The sequence below is a fragment of the Podarcis filfolensis genome (assembly GCF_964270895.1).
Source record: "Podarcis filfolensis genome assembly, chromosome: 1".
NCBI lineage: Eukaryota > Metazoa > Chordata > Lepidosauria > Squamata > Lacertidae > Podarcis > Podarcis filfolensis.
The window spans coordinates 22,273,154-22,284,540 of NC_139604.1; the positions used below are offsets into that span (position 1 = coordinate 22,273,154).

The window sequence follows — 11,387 nt, forward strand, 5'->3', positions numbered from 1 at the left end:
GCGGTTTGAATCCCTGCGATGGAGTGAGCTCCCATTGCTCTGTCCCAGCTTCTGCCAATCTAGCAGTTCGAAAGCATGCCAGTGCAAGTAGATAAATAGGTACCGCTGCAGTGGGAAGGTAAATGGCGTTTTCGTGCGCTCTGGTTTTTGTCATGGTGTTCTGTTGTGCCAGAAGCCCTTTAGTCATGCTGGCCACACCAACCCGGAAAAGCTGTCTGTGGACAAAATCTGGCTCCCTCGGCCTGAAAAAGATATAAGTGCTACAACCCCATAGTCGCCTTTGACTGGACTTAACCATCCAGGGGTCCTTTACCTCTTTTTTTATAGGACTAATGGCTTATCTTCCAATATATGTACAGCACTTAGAAGTGTTTACGTGCTTTGTATGCATTATAAAATAAATAATAATAATGTACCCCCACACTACGTTACAAATATGTGTGTGTGTGTGTGTCTCCTTTTGAACAATTTGAATGATAAATTAGTTAAGTTAGTTAAGTCAGCTAGTTTATATCTTCTTAGCTTAAAATCACAGAATTGTAGAGTTGGAAGCAAGGACAGTCTGCCCATGAGAGACAATGTGAGGTGACCGTCTCAGGCAGCAGGATCCCCAGGGGCAGCAGATCCCAATGTAGATCCTTATTCCTCCCTTGTTCCCAATGTCAATTTTCACTCACCTCTTCTTTGCTGGTGGGGAGGGAGACGGCATTTTGTGGTTTGCCGCAGGTGCCAAATTGCATTGGGCCAGCTCTGGCTGGATGGGACACGAAGGGACCCAACTTGCTAACGTTATTTATGCTTACTCAGAAATAAGTCCCATGGAGTTCAGTGAGGTTTACTTGCATGTAAGTGTACTTAGCACTGTAACCCATAGTGGGATTACTACTGAGTGGGATCACATTGTAAGGCTGCAATCCATGCACATTTACCTATAAGTAAGCCCCATTTACACAGTGAGGCTTCAACTCTATAATCACTCACCTGGAAGTAAACTCCACTGAACAAAATGGGGTTCAGTTTTAAGCAGACATGGGTGTGAATGAGCTGTGGGAAGTTTTAAGCAAACATGCATTAGATTGAAACTAAATAAAATAAAATAAAGAAATTCCTTCCAGTAGCACCTTAGAGACCAACTAAGTCTATTTCTGAAATTATTTTGCTATCAGGAATCAGAAGACAGAGAAACCAGTAGGAGTTGTCCCTTGTAGAACTCATGAAAAGAGGAGGATGGGGGCCAGCCTAGAGTTAGTAGGCTCTGTTTGATGTTGGCTCTCTGTCTTTACCTACTGTTGGGCTCTCTGTCTTCTGCCCTACCAGTCCCAATGGGTATCAGTCACCATGGCAATAGAATGCAGTGTGGTTTCACCTAGCCTCTACCAGCATTCAATATGGAGTTTCCCCCAACATGAATGGTTGTTTCTAGACTCATTTTGCAGCTTTGCTTGCATTTTCACCCACCCTGCTCTTCAAGGCTGGACCAAGACACTGTGTGTCTCACGCAGAGGAACAAATTCGGCCCACCACAAGATGCAAGGGACCCAAGAGTAGTTGAGTTATTTTGGCACTGGAGGTGGAAAATCCCAGAAGTCCTCAGGCAGTACAAGTACAATAGGAAGAGAATTAAACAACTAGCAATTTACTTCCCTTTCATGACACCCAGAATCAGCTGCCTGAGGCAGCATCACTTTCTTCATGGTGGGGCCGGGTTTGCAACAAGGATGGAGGCTACCTTTCTGTAAATGGGAAGGGTCCTTTGCGGAGCCAAGTCTTCTTCAATACACGCTGCAAGCGACTTCTCTACCTAAGTGCTCTCTATCATGTGGCCTTTTGTTTCTTTTACTTCCACGACAGCTGGAATATAGTTCTTTGAAAAACAATCCCCCTCGGCACTAGAATGACACCAGTGCCTGAAATGACAGAAGAGTTTTGCAAAACTTCAGACCACAGTCGTAAAACCCCTTCATTCAACTGGGCCTACTGGGAATGCTTTAGAAGTAAATGGTATCACACCTGAAGCTATGGACCCTACTTATAAACAAGCTGGTGGGTGCACACATTATATTGACTTTTTGGCATAATCATATTATTCAGAAGTATTTCCCAACCAAGCTCAATGGGCTGCACTCTTTAGTAGGAAGCTGGTGTAGCTTAGTGGCTAAGAGTCTGAGCAGCAGTTCGATAAATCACTGGTTCAGATCTCATGTTTGCTATCATGGGTGTACCTGGGGGGGGGAGCAGCCCCCATCAAGTAAATAAATAAAAATACTTAACTAAAAGTAATAATAATAATGATATTTGAAATTGAAATGCTCGCTGACGTCACTTGTACCATTGAACGGTCATTCGGAACCTTCTGGATAGTAAAGACCTGACAACGGACTTTGCTTACTGAATGCACACAGAAAAGCTGCATTGGGGAAAGGAGGAATTTTGAGAAGGAAGTGCTGAAAAGGCTTTCAGCAAATCCTACAAATCTTGTTTTAATTTAGATTTTTTTTTAAATAAAAAAGATGAAAAACAGCATGTTCCTTGTAATTTTGCAAAATATGCTTGTTAACTACATGAAAGGTACGCCCTGTTGTTCGTTTCTTATTTAACTTGCTAGTTTTCAAATGACTGAAGATTTTGACAGATTTTTCTGAGCCCTTGGGTCAAAAGAAAAGAATTTAAAACAACTGAGCCAGACAGAGGATGGTGACAGGTAGGTGTCCTGCCGTCCCTAACATAAATCCTGGCTATGCCCATGTTTGCTATGAGTTCACTGGGTGGCTTCAAACAATCCAGGTTCTCTCCACCTCAGCTCCACGTGGGGATAATAATACTGACCTTATAACAGGTTGTTGGAAAGATAGCAATGCAATTACATTGACGTGAATACTCTAAAACTGCAATAGGTAAACTCGGCCCTCCAGATGTTTTGGGACTACAACTCCCATCATCCCTGACGACTGGTCCTGTTAGCTAGGGATGATGGGAGTTGTAGTCCCAAAACATCTGGAGGGCAGAGTTTGCCTATGCCTGCTCTAAAACAGGGATGGGGAACCTGCGGCTCTCCAGTTGTTGCTGGGCTAGAACTTCCTTCATCCCTGACCAGGCTGGCTTCTATGATCCAAAGACATCTTGAGTTGGAGTCCAATAAGTTCTGGAGGCAGGACTGGTGTGTCCCATTTTGCTGCTTGAGGTGAAATGGAAAGTGCCACCCTGCCCTGCCGCTGCCTCCGCTGCACCACGCCACCTGCTCTGCCACCCGTGTGGGTGCTGTCTCAGGTTTCTGCCACCTAAGGTGGCTGCTTCATTCCACCTCATGGGTGGGCCAGGCCTATCTAGAGAGCAGCATGCTTTCAACCCAAGCCATACATGCTAGGCTCTAGGGTTGCCTATGATTGCAGCTTTATTTGTATGGCAACAAGTTGAAAGCTGTGATTGGCTTGCAGCATAAGGCTGGCTCCTTACCCTGCAGGAGCACCCACAGAGGCCAAGAAACTATAAAAACAAGTGATGCCTCTAAGATTTAGAAGCTCTGTTAACTGATAGTCTGATCTTATTGTTTACACCAAAGGAAATGTGTTCAGTAGGACTTGATCCCAAGTTTGCATTCATAAAATAGCAGTACTGATCAGAAACAGAGTTCACCAGTGCTCAACAGCGGAACTTTGCAATATGTACACTCAGCCAAGCATATGTGAAGTTATGACGGAGAGGCTTTGAGCATGCTCTGCTGGTTATTCCATGCATAGACATGGCTCCCTTTGCAGCGGGGCACTGCAGGGTTTTATCTGTTATGGCACCCCAATTGAAGACCTTGCTTACATTAGAGGTATGGCCTACTCCCTCACTGATATCACTTTTTCCCCTGGCCTTCAGGGACTGGTGAAATGGCTAGCTATTTCATTAGCTGTGGAATTTGTGGGATGTGATCCATGAGAGGCAGTGAAGTACAGCATTCCTTGTAATGCTAGAGAAGACATGCGAGGGAATGTTTGGTCCAGCCAGTCGAAACTTCCTATTCCTCCTGGCTGGAGCATCCTTCCTTTTGCATGTGATAGAAGGCGGGCGTGACCTAACCTGCCCAGGTAACAAAAGGACGAGTCACACAGCACACCTCCCTCTTTTTGACTTCCTTCTTTGTTTGACCAGGTTCTAGCTAGGACTGCTCTGCTAGCTCTCAGCTAGCAGAAACACTGGGATTATTCCCCCATATGGGGTAGATCCACATGTGCATATTTGTAACTAAGTCTGCCTTCAGGAATCCAACTGTGAACTGATGTGAGTAAACTTCTTTTATTGACTTTAAATAAGGTTGTTGTGTCTATATTCTTTTAAGAGGGATTAAAGGAAATTTGCCAGGAATGTACAATTCAGTCTGAGACAGATTGAATTGTATAATAGTGAGAGGCTCACACGAGCCTGCAACCACATATCTGCTGTGTATATATAAAGGGGAATGTAACTCTCCTACATAAAGGAACTTGCTAGCGTAAGTTAGGAAGAATATTAATAAACAATATATCCTCTCCTGCCACCCTGAACACTCCCACAGAATTATGTACTGCTAAAAATTGTTGGACCAATTATTTATGTTTATTGATGATTTTAAGGTTTTATTGTTGATACTGGATATCAACCTGGGAAGCTTCGTTGAGATGCAGTTTAATATTTTCTTTCTTTCTTTTTTTAAAATATATATATATATATATATATATATATATATATATATATATATATTTAAAAAAAATATTTATATATATTGAAAGTTCAAAAAGTACATAATTATATACATTGTGAGACGTAAATAAAAGAAGAGAGTAAGAAAAAGAGAAACAGATCCCACGTAGAAGGGAAAATAAAGTGGGGAGGGGGAAAACTCCAAAAATGTATACTTTACAAGGTTGTTATTGTACTTCACCAGATCTTAACCCAGTGCTTTTTTTCGGGGGCAGGGCGGGGCGCAAGGGGGCGCATACCCCTAAACATTTTGTGAATCTAATGAGAGTACCCCTAAACATTTTTTAAAAAAGAAAAAAGCACTGTCTTAACCTATCACAGTATTTGTAAGAATGGATTCCAAATATCATTGAATTTGTCCATGGCAAGTCTGTGTTTATTTTTCCAATTCATCAGTATCAGTCTTTTTGCTGTAGCCAGGGCACGAAGAGTCCACTTGTATTGCCTTTTTGTAAGGTTCCATGTGCTGGGTATATAATTCAAGAAGATATTTTGCTCTGTAAATGTAAGATTGTTCCGCAAAGTTCTGGGTGATATCCAACTGTCATATCCAGAGTATGATAAACAGTGGATATACAACTAGTACAAAAACAACTACTTGGAATACATTACCCTTACTACTGAAGCAGACATCCCTCTCCAGGGAAGGCCTTCTATGCAGGGTCCAAGACAAGGTTTTCAATCAGGTGTGAATGGCAGCTCTTCTTTTTCTGAAACTACTGATTTTAAATACAAAAGACTGAGGGGTGGGGGGTCTTCTTGTGGGATGTGAAACAAAGAGCAGTCAAATACAACATTCCTAGAGTGGCCATGTTTGTACCAGCCAGTTGGAACTTCCTGTTTCCTCCTAGGCTGGGACAAACTTCCTCCACATGTGACCAGAGGTGGGCATGACCTTACCTGTGCAGGTAACATAAGCACAGGGCTGGCCATCATCTCTCTCTCTCTCTCTCCTCCATCTTGCTTTCATTGTAGAAGCATCAGCTGCTCAGCCTGAGATGTTCTCTTGGCCTCCAGCCAAGTGAGGACAAAGGAACTATCTCCTTATGGGATAGATTCCAAGCGTATATATTTTGTAACTTAAGTCTGACTTCTGGGATCCATCTGTGAACAGAATGTGTGAGTAAACTATTTTATACCAAGACTGTGTCGTGTCTATTCTTTTTAGGAGGGAATAAAAGAGAATTACCAGGAAACTTATTTTAGAGACTTAAGCAAGCCTGGCAACAAGTTATCTGCTGTGTAAGTTTAAAAAGGGAATGTTACTCTGCTAAATTATAGAACTTGCTAACACAAGTTGGGAAGGATATTATTAAACAATATATCCTCTCCTGCCTCCCTGAACATTCCCACACTTCTTGCATAGACACCTGGATTCAAACACAATTCTGATGAAGTTAGACATCATCAGAATTATGCTTTGAAAAGCCAGTACTTTGTTACTGTTTAGAAACAAATCAGGATGATCATATGAAACTTTGGGTGGGAAGGGAGTAATTTTCTGCTACAGCAGGAAAATACCCCCGCCTGCCCCCCCCCCCCGCCAAAAAAACAGGGAGGGAGGAAAAAATTCGCCATTTGTAAGCCCACTTCCTTTCTTTTCTACTATGCCAACTGAAAGCAGTCATTAAAGCAACAAGGCTGTTATTATTATCAAGGGAAACAAGAAATCCCATTAACATCGCGAGGCCTCAGATTCACTTGCAAAGACCCACAGAGCACTTACTGGCTGGCCGAGGACCATTAATAGCTGCTCCGTACAGTAGCGCGCATTGTTGACACCATCCTGGTCTGTTTTGGCTTCCGGATGCTTTTTAGCCTAGCTCAAAGAGTCATTCGAAAGCGCACGCGGGGGCGGGGGCGGTGGGGGGAGAGAGAGATATGATGTGCTTCAGTTCTCTGAGCAAAGACAGAAGGAAAAGGTTGCAGCGAACCACCCTCACTCCAATAACTTAGTTTCACTGGAAACCACAGTGCTTCCGTTCACATCACGACAGGGAGGACCCAGGACTTTAGACTGACTGGAGAACTTCTCCCACCCCACTCCCCTTTGAACTACAGCTGCTGCAGAGTGGAAGCACCTGCTATATTATGTTCCGGAAGAACCTCGAGTCCCGTCTTAATGTCCAGCCTGGCAGGACGAGAGCTTACCCGGCAGGGCAGGATGGAAGGCGGCAGCGGTGCGGGAGCGCGCCAAGGTTTGGAGCTCCCCGCCCCAAACTGGAGTGAGGGAGCGATTGCTGAAGAATTGGCTCAGCGCAGCCCTGTTCAGGCTCCGCGAGGAAAGCAATTCCAAGAAGTTCAGGTTGACTCCCAAGTCAACCCAAAGAAGACTGTAGGCTCGTCAGCCTGGAGGTGGAGGAACCCCGAGCCGAGGTTATTTGATATCCGCTCTTTGGGAAGCGAAGCCAGAGGTGGAACCGAACAAACTATTCAGCCTTTCGCTCATCAGTTAGCATAGAGGACTGCCTAAGAGAGAACAGTGTCAAAGGATGTGTGTGTGTGTGTGTAGCTGGGGCAGCGGTGCCAACTTGAATAAAATATTGCGGGGGTGGGTCCGGTAAGCCCCGCCCTGCATAATCACGGCGTTCATCATGGGGCGCTCGCACATGAATGGCAATGCCCATCAACTTTGGGGGCTCGGGTCCCTCAGCTATTTTATTGGGGGGACGGACACGAAGGGACCTCAGCCTCTAAGAGTTGGCTCCTATGAGGTGGAGAAGATAAATGATTGCTATAGCAGTTCTTAGAGCCCTGACCCTATTAGGTGCGCCTAAATTCATCAGTGAGCATTAAACAGGATTAAAGTCCCACTTTTAAAATTAACATTTCATTTCATAACCATTCCTGTTAGATGTTGAGACCACAGCGATTTGGCCAAGGCAAGCGGATAAAGAGAGGATTCTGTCTGGTAATCCCGTCCTAACTCTGAAAGCAAGTTCTGTAGAGTTCACTGACATCTACTTTCAGGTCAAGGGGACCTCTCTCTCCCCGCGCCTAAACTTAACACCAGACTAGTTCTCACTTATTTTCCAGCCTAGAATAACCTCAGACTTGGAGCCTGAACACCAGCACTCTTCCATTCGTTCTTGGGGTGGGGTGGGCGAGATGCTTAATGGAAGCGGACTAGTTAGTTATCCTCCCTCCCAGCTGCTTCCCAGCCCTCCTTGCCCTCCGCGCGCGCCTTATCCCTTGTCCCAGCGGCTTATCCGTTGCTGAGAAGGCTCGCCCGATGGACTCGGGTGGTGATCCCGTTTGTACAAAGTCAAACTTTGGTCAGAGTCCCCTCTCCGTAAAAGCAACCTCATTCCAGCGCTAATGAGAGAAACGGATCTCTTACCACACTTACCGGGGTCTCTCTCTCTCTCTCTGGGTCCCTAACCGTCCTCGGAGGCTTAGGCATGACTAGGCACCTCCCTGCGCCCCCGCCTTCATCGCTGCTGCTGCTTCCTGCATCATCTTCTCCGTTGGCAAAGTTGTGGCTGGTGATGCCCGGGACAGGTCGGCTGCATCCCAGGTCGCGCGCCTAACTCGCGGCTCCCATTGGCCAGCCGGCGAGCACGTGCCAGCTCCCCTGGCTCTATATTAGGGCACTTATTTACCCTCCCAGCCGGCTTTACCATGGTTGAGGGAGGAGGTGGGCCAGAGAACGCAGCGGGCGCCGTGGCTGCCTCGTAGTCGCCCTGCTGCCCCTTGTCCGGCGCGCTCTCCTCTTGCTCAGGGACCCGCCATGAACTCCTTCCTGGAGTATCTCGCGCGGGGCGGAGATGGCTTGAGCTTGGCGACCAAATTCGGGAGCTCCGAGCCCGGTGGCGTGGCTCTGCGGCCGCCCTGTCCCCTGTCCGCAGGCGGGGAAGGCGCCTACCCCACGCCGGCTGCAGGAAGCTTGCCGGATTTCTCCCCGCGCTCGGCGCAACCGCAGCAACAGCTGGCGCCTTGCGCCCTGGCGCGCAGCGCTTTCGCGGCGGCAGAGTACAGCTTGCTCCGGCCCGAGGCGCCTTACGCGGCCCCCGGCGGCCCAGACGAGGCCGGCGCTCCCCTACACTACGCCACCACGTCTATCTTTGCGGGCGGCGGCGGCGGCGCTTACCTCCAAGTGGACTACGGCGCGCTCAGCGACACCTTCCAGCCTTGCGCCAAGGATGCGCCGCCCCCGCCGCCCCCTTCCTCGGACTTCTGCGTCAAGGCCGGCTCCCGGATCGCGCTCAGCACCTTCGAGTGGATGAAAGTCAAGAGGAACGCGCCCCCGAAAAGTAAGTGCCGCGCCTTGGGTGGGCGCGCCAAGTGAGCTGTGGGCTGTCCAATACTCGGGTCCTAGCGTAGGAGGCAACTCTTAAGAGTCCCTTCGCCCCCCAAAGTTCATGGGCATTGCTATTAAAATGGTGTATGCGCGCCACGTTTTGTGATCTATTATGCGGGGCAGGGCTAACGTGGGCCCCCAATATTTTATTCAAGTTGGCATCCTTGGGTCCTGGGTTCTGAGCCTGAAACCGACATGTCCCACCTCCCTCCTGGTTCTGCGCTGGTTAACTCGGAAGTGAGCCCCACTGAACTTCGTGGGGTTTACTCCCAAGTACCTGTGCAATCTTCCATTCTGGAAACAAGTTCTGCTGATGTTGACGGTACTTTTCTTCCATTCAATGGAAAAGGGTTTTAAGATCTGGCGGGAAATGAAAGGAAACTTGTTCAAACCCTCGTAAAGCATGGACCTGGGGCTTTCTTTTTCCCCGATGTAAAAGAGCCTTTCCTGAACTTGGATCGCTTCCATCTACCTGCTTCTAAGGCTGTGACCCTAAGCGCATATCTTTGGAAGAGCAGCTGGTTGAAAGCCAGGAAACGCGTTTGGGGTGGGGGTTCTTATTGCTTGACATAATTCATGTTCAACGGACGTGGCGCACGGTGCGCATCCCCACTTTGTCAAGCCACATTGACTTTGAAGTTAAAACAAGCACACGTGGCGGTTCTTCAGCATAAGCCAATCCGGGTTTCATAGAATTGTAGAGTTGCAAGGGACCCTGAGGATCATCTAGTCCAACCCCCTGCAATGCAGGAATATGCAGCTGTCCCACACGGGGATCAAACCTGCAAACTTTGGCGTTATCAGCACTACGCTCTAATCAACAGACCTGGGTGCGTTCAGACGCTGTGTGGTTAGAACCAGCGCCAGGTCCCATGATTTGGGCATTAATTCCCTAACAGTTCCCTAACTCTCTTCTTACCCCATAGCAGGCAAGCTCTCCACCTATGGATCTCCCAGCCCTCCCAGTGCTGTCCGGACCAATTTCAGCACCAAGCAACTCACGGAGCTGGAGAAAGAGTTTCACTTCAACAAGTACCTCACCCGGGCCCGACGCGTGGAGATCGCCAAATCCCTGGGCCTCAATGACACTCAGGTGAAGATCTGGTTCCAGAATCGGAGGATGAAACAGAAGAAAAGGGAGCGGGAAGGGATGGTTGTCCCTTGCGCTGCGGTGCCTTTTCACAGCCCCACCTCCGAGTCGAGCCCGACACAGCCAGCGATGCGTTCTGCTCCCTCTTCTCCAGCCAAGGGCTCGCCCTGACGGCTGTGGAAACACAGAGAGGCGTAAGGAACAGCAGGAGGCTGAAAAGACTCAAGAGAATTAAACAACAACAAAAACTCCAGATAAATCCGAAAGCTCTGAATGGTGTTAAATCGTGCACATTCTAAGACGAGGGGATTGCTTTGTTTTATTTAGAAAGACAATCATTGCACTGATGTTGTTGCACTCCCCTTGGGGAAAAGGCTGGCTTTATCACGTGTAGAATGAAGGACGTTTGCTGCTTTTACGCAGAACTCGCTCAAGGCACAAATGGCACCGTCTGACTTGTTTACATTTTATTTATTTGCATTTCAGGGAAAGCTGCTCTTAGGCCGCTGTGTGCTGCTAAACTTTGTGATTGGCCTTGCTGAGTTTATTTGACCTTAGGCTTGCTTACTCACGAGGAAGTCTCGTGGGAAATACTACGGGCAGAAGATCTTAGGCTTGCTCAGCTGGACCTCTGATTGTTTTGAATCTTTGTGTGTTTTTCTTTTTTTGTATGTGTTTTGGAAAGAACCCAAGGGTGTGTGTGTGTGTGTGTGTGTGTGTGTGTGTGTGTGTGTGTTGTACAAAAGAAACCAAAGATAGAGAGCCATGTGCTTCATAAAAGGGCTGCTCTCTCGCCTTTGAAAAACTTTCCTTTTCAGACGTTAGGCCTTGGTTCCAAATGTCTTTTGAAATACTTCAGGGCTTCCCAGTGCTGCTGCTTCGAGGTGCCTGCATGTAAACGCAATCATTAGCTAGAAAGCAGTGGTGGGTGACTTGAATTCCTTTTGCTTTGGAGGACTCGGCTGTGGTTCTAAACAAATCTGTGCTCTCCGGAAACATCCGGCGCAACCAAGTGAGGCTTTCAATAAGCACGTTGGCTTAAGATGGGGTTTCCAGTGTAATTAATGTCGTGCCGGTTTTTTTGTTTTTTAATATAAATACTGGTTTTAATTTTTCATTAATAAATGCAATTTCTTGAATGTTATGTAGTAAAGCAAAGAGATTCTGAGATGGATGGACTTCCTTTCCATTGATTGTCACTCTTTGCTTTTGCTTTGGTTTTGTGTTGGCTCAGCAAAATGCTTCTCTTAATTAAGTTTTCAGCTGGTTTCT

The 11,387-nt window shown here is 47.1% G+C and overlaps 1 protein-coding gene across 2 annotated transcripts; it reads left to right on the forward strand.

Moving 5' to 3' along the window:
- Window positions 1–8,157: 8,157 nt before the first annotated feature.
- Window positions 8,158–11,381, forward strand: HOXD1 (homeobox D1). Of its 2 annotated transcripts, none has more exons than XM_083587246.1 (2): window positions 8,158–8,978; window positions 9,952–11,381. In XM_083587246.1, the coding sequence occupies exons 1-2, from the start codon at window positions 8,456–8,458 to the stop codon at window positions 10,284–10,286; spliced, it is 858 nt and encodes a 285-aa protein (XP_083443372.1). In that variant the 5' UTR covers window positions 8,158–8,455; the 3' UTR covers window positions 10,287–11,381. The 2 variants fall into 2 exon arrangements, with proteins under 2 accessions (XP_083443372.1, XP_083443373.1); XM_083587247.1 differs by having other exon boundaries at window positions 9,955–11,381.
- Window positions 11,382–11,387: the final 6 nt, after the last annotated feature.

What these genes read in the sequence shown, in the direction of transcription:
- HOXD1 (XM_083587246.1), top strand. Translation starts at nt 8,456, where the DNA reads ATGAACTCCTTCCTGGAGTATCTCGCGCGGGGCGGAGATGGCTTGAGC. An exon ending in GAGGAACGCGCCCCCGAAAA is followed by an intron (nt 8,979 to 9,951) that starts GTAAGTGCCGCG and finishes CTTACCCCATAG; the next exon opens with CAGGCAAGCTCTCCACCTAT.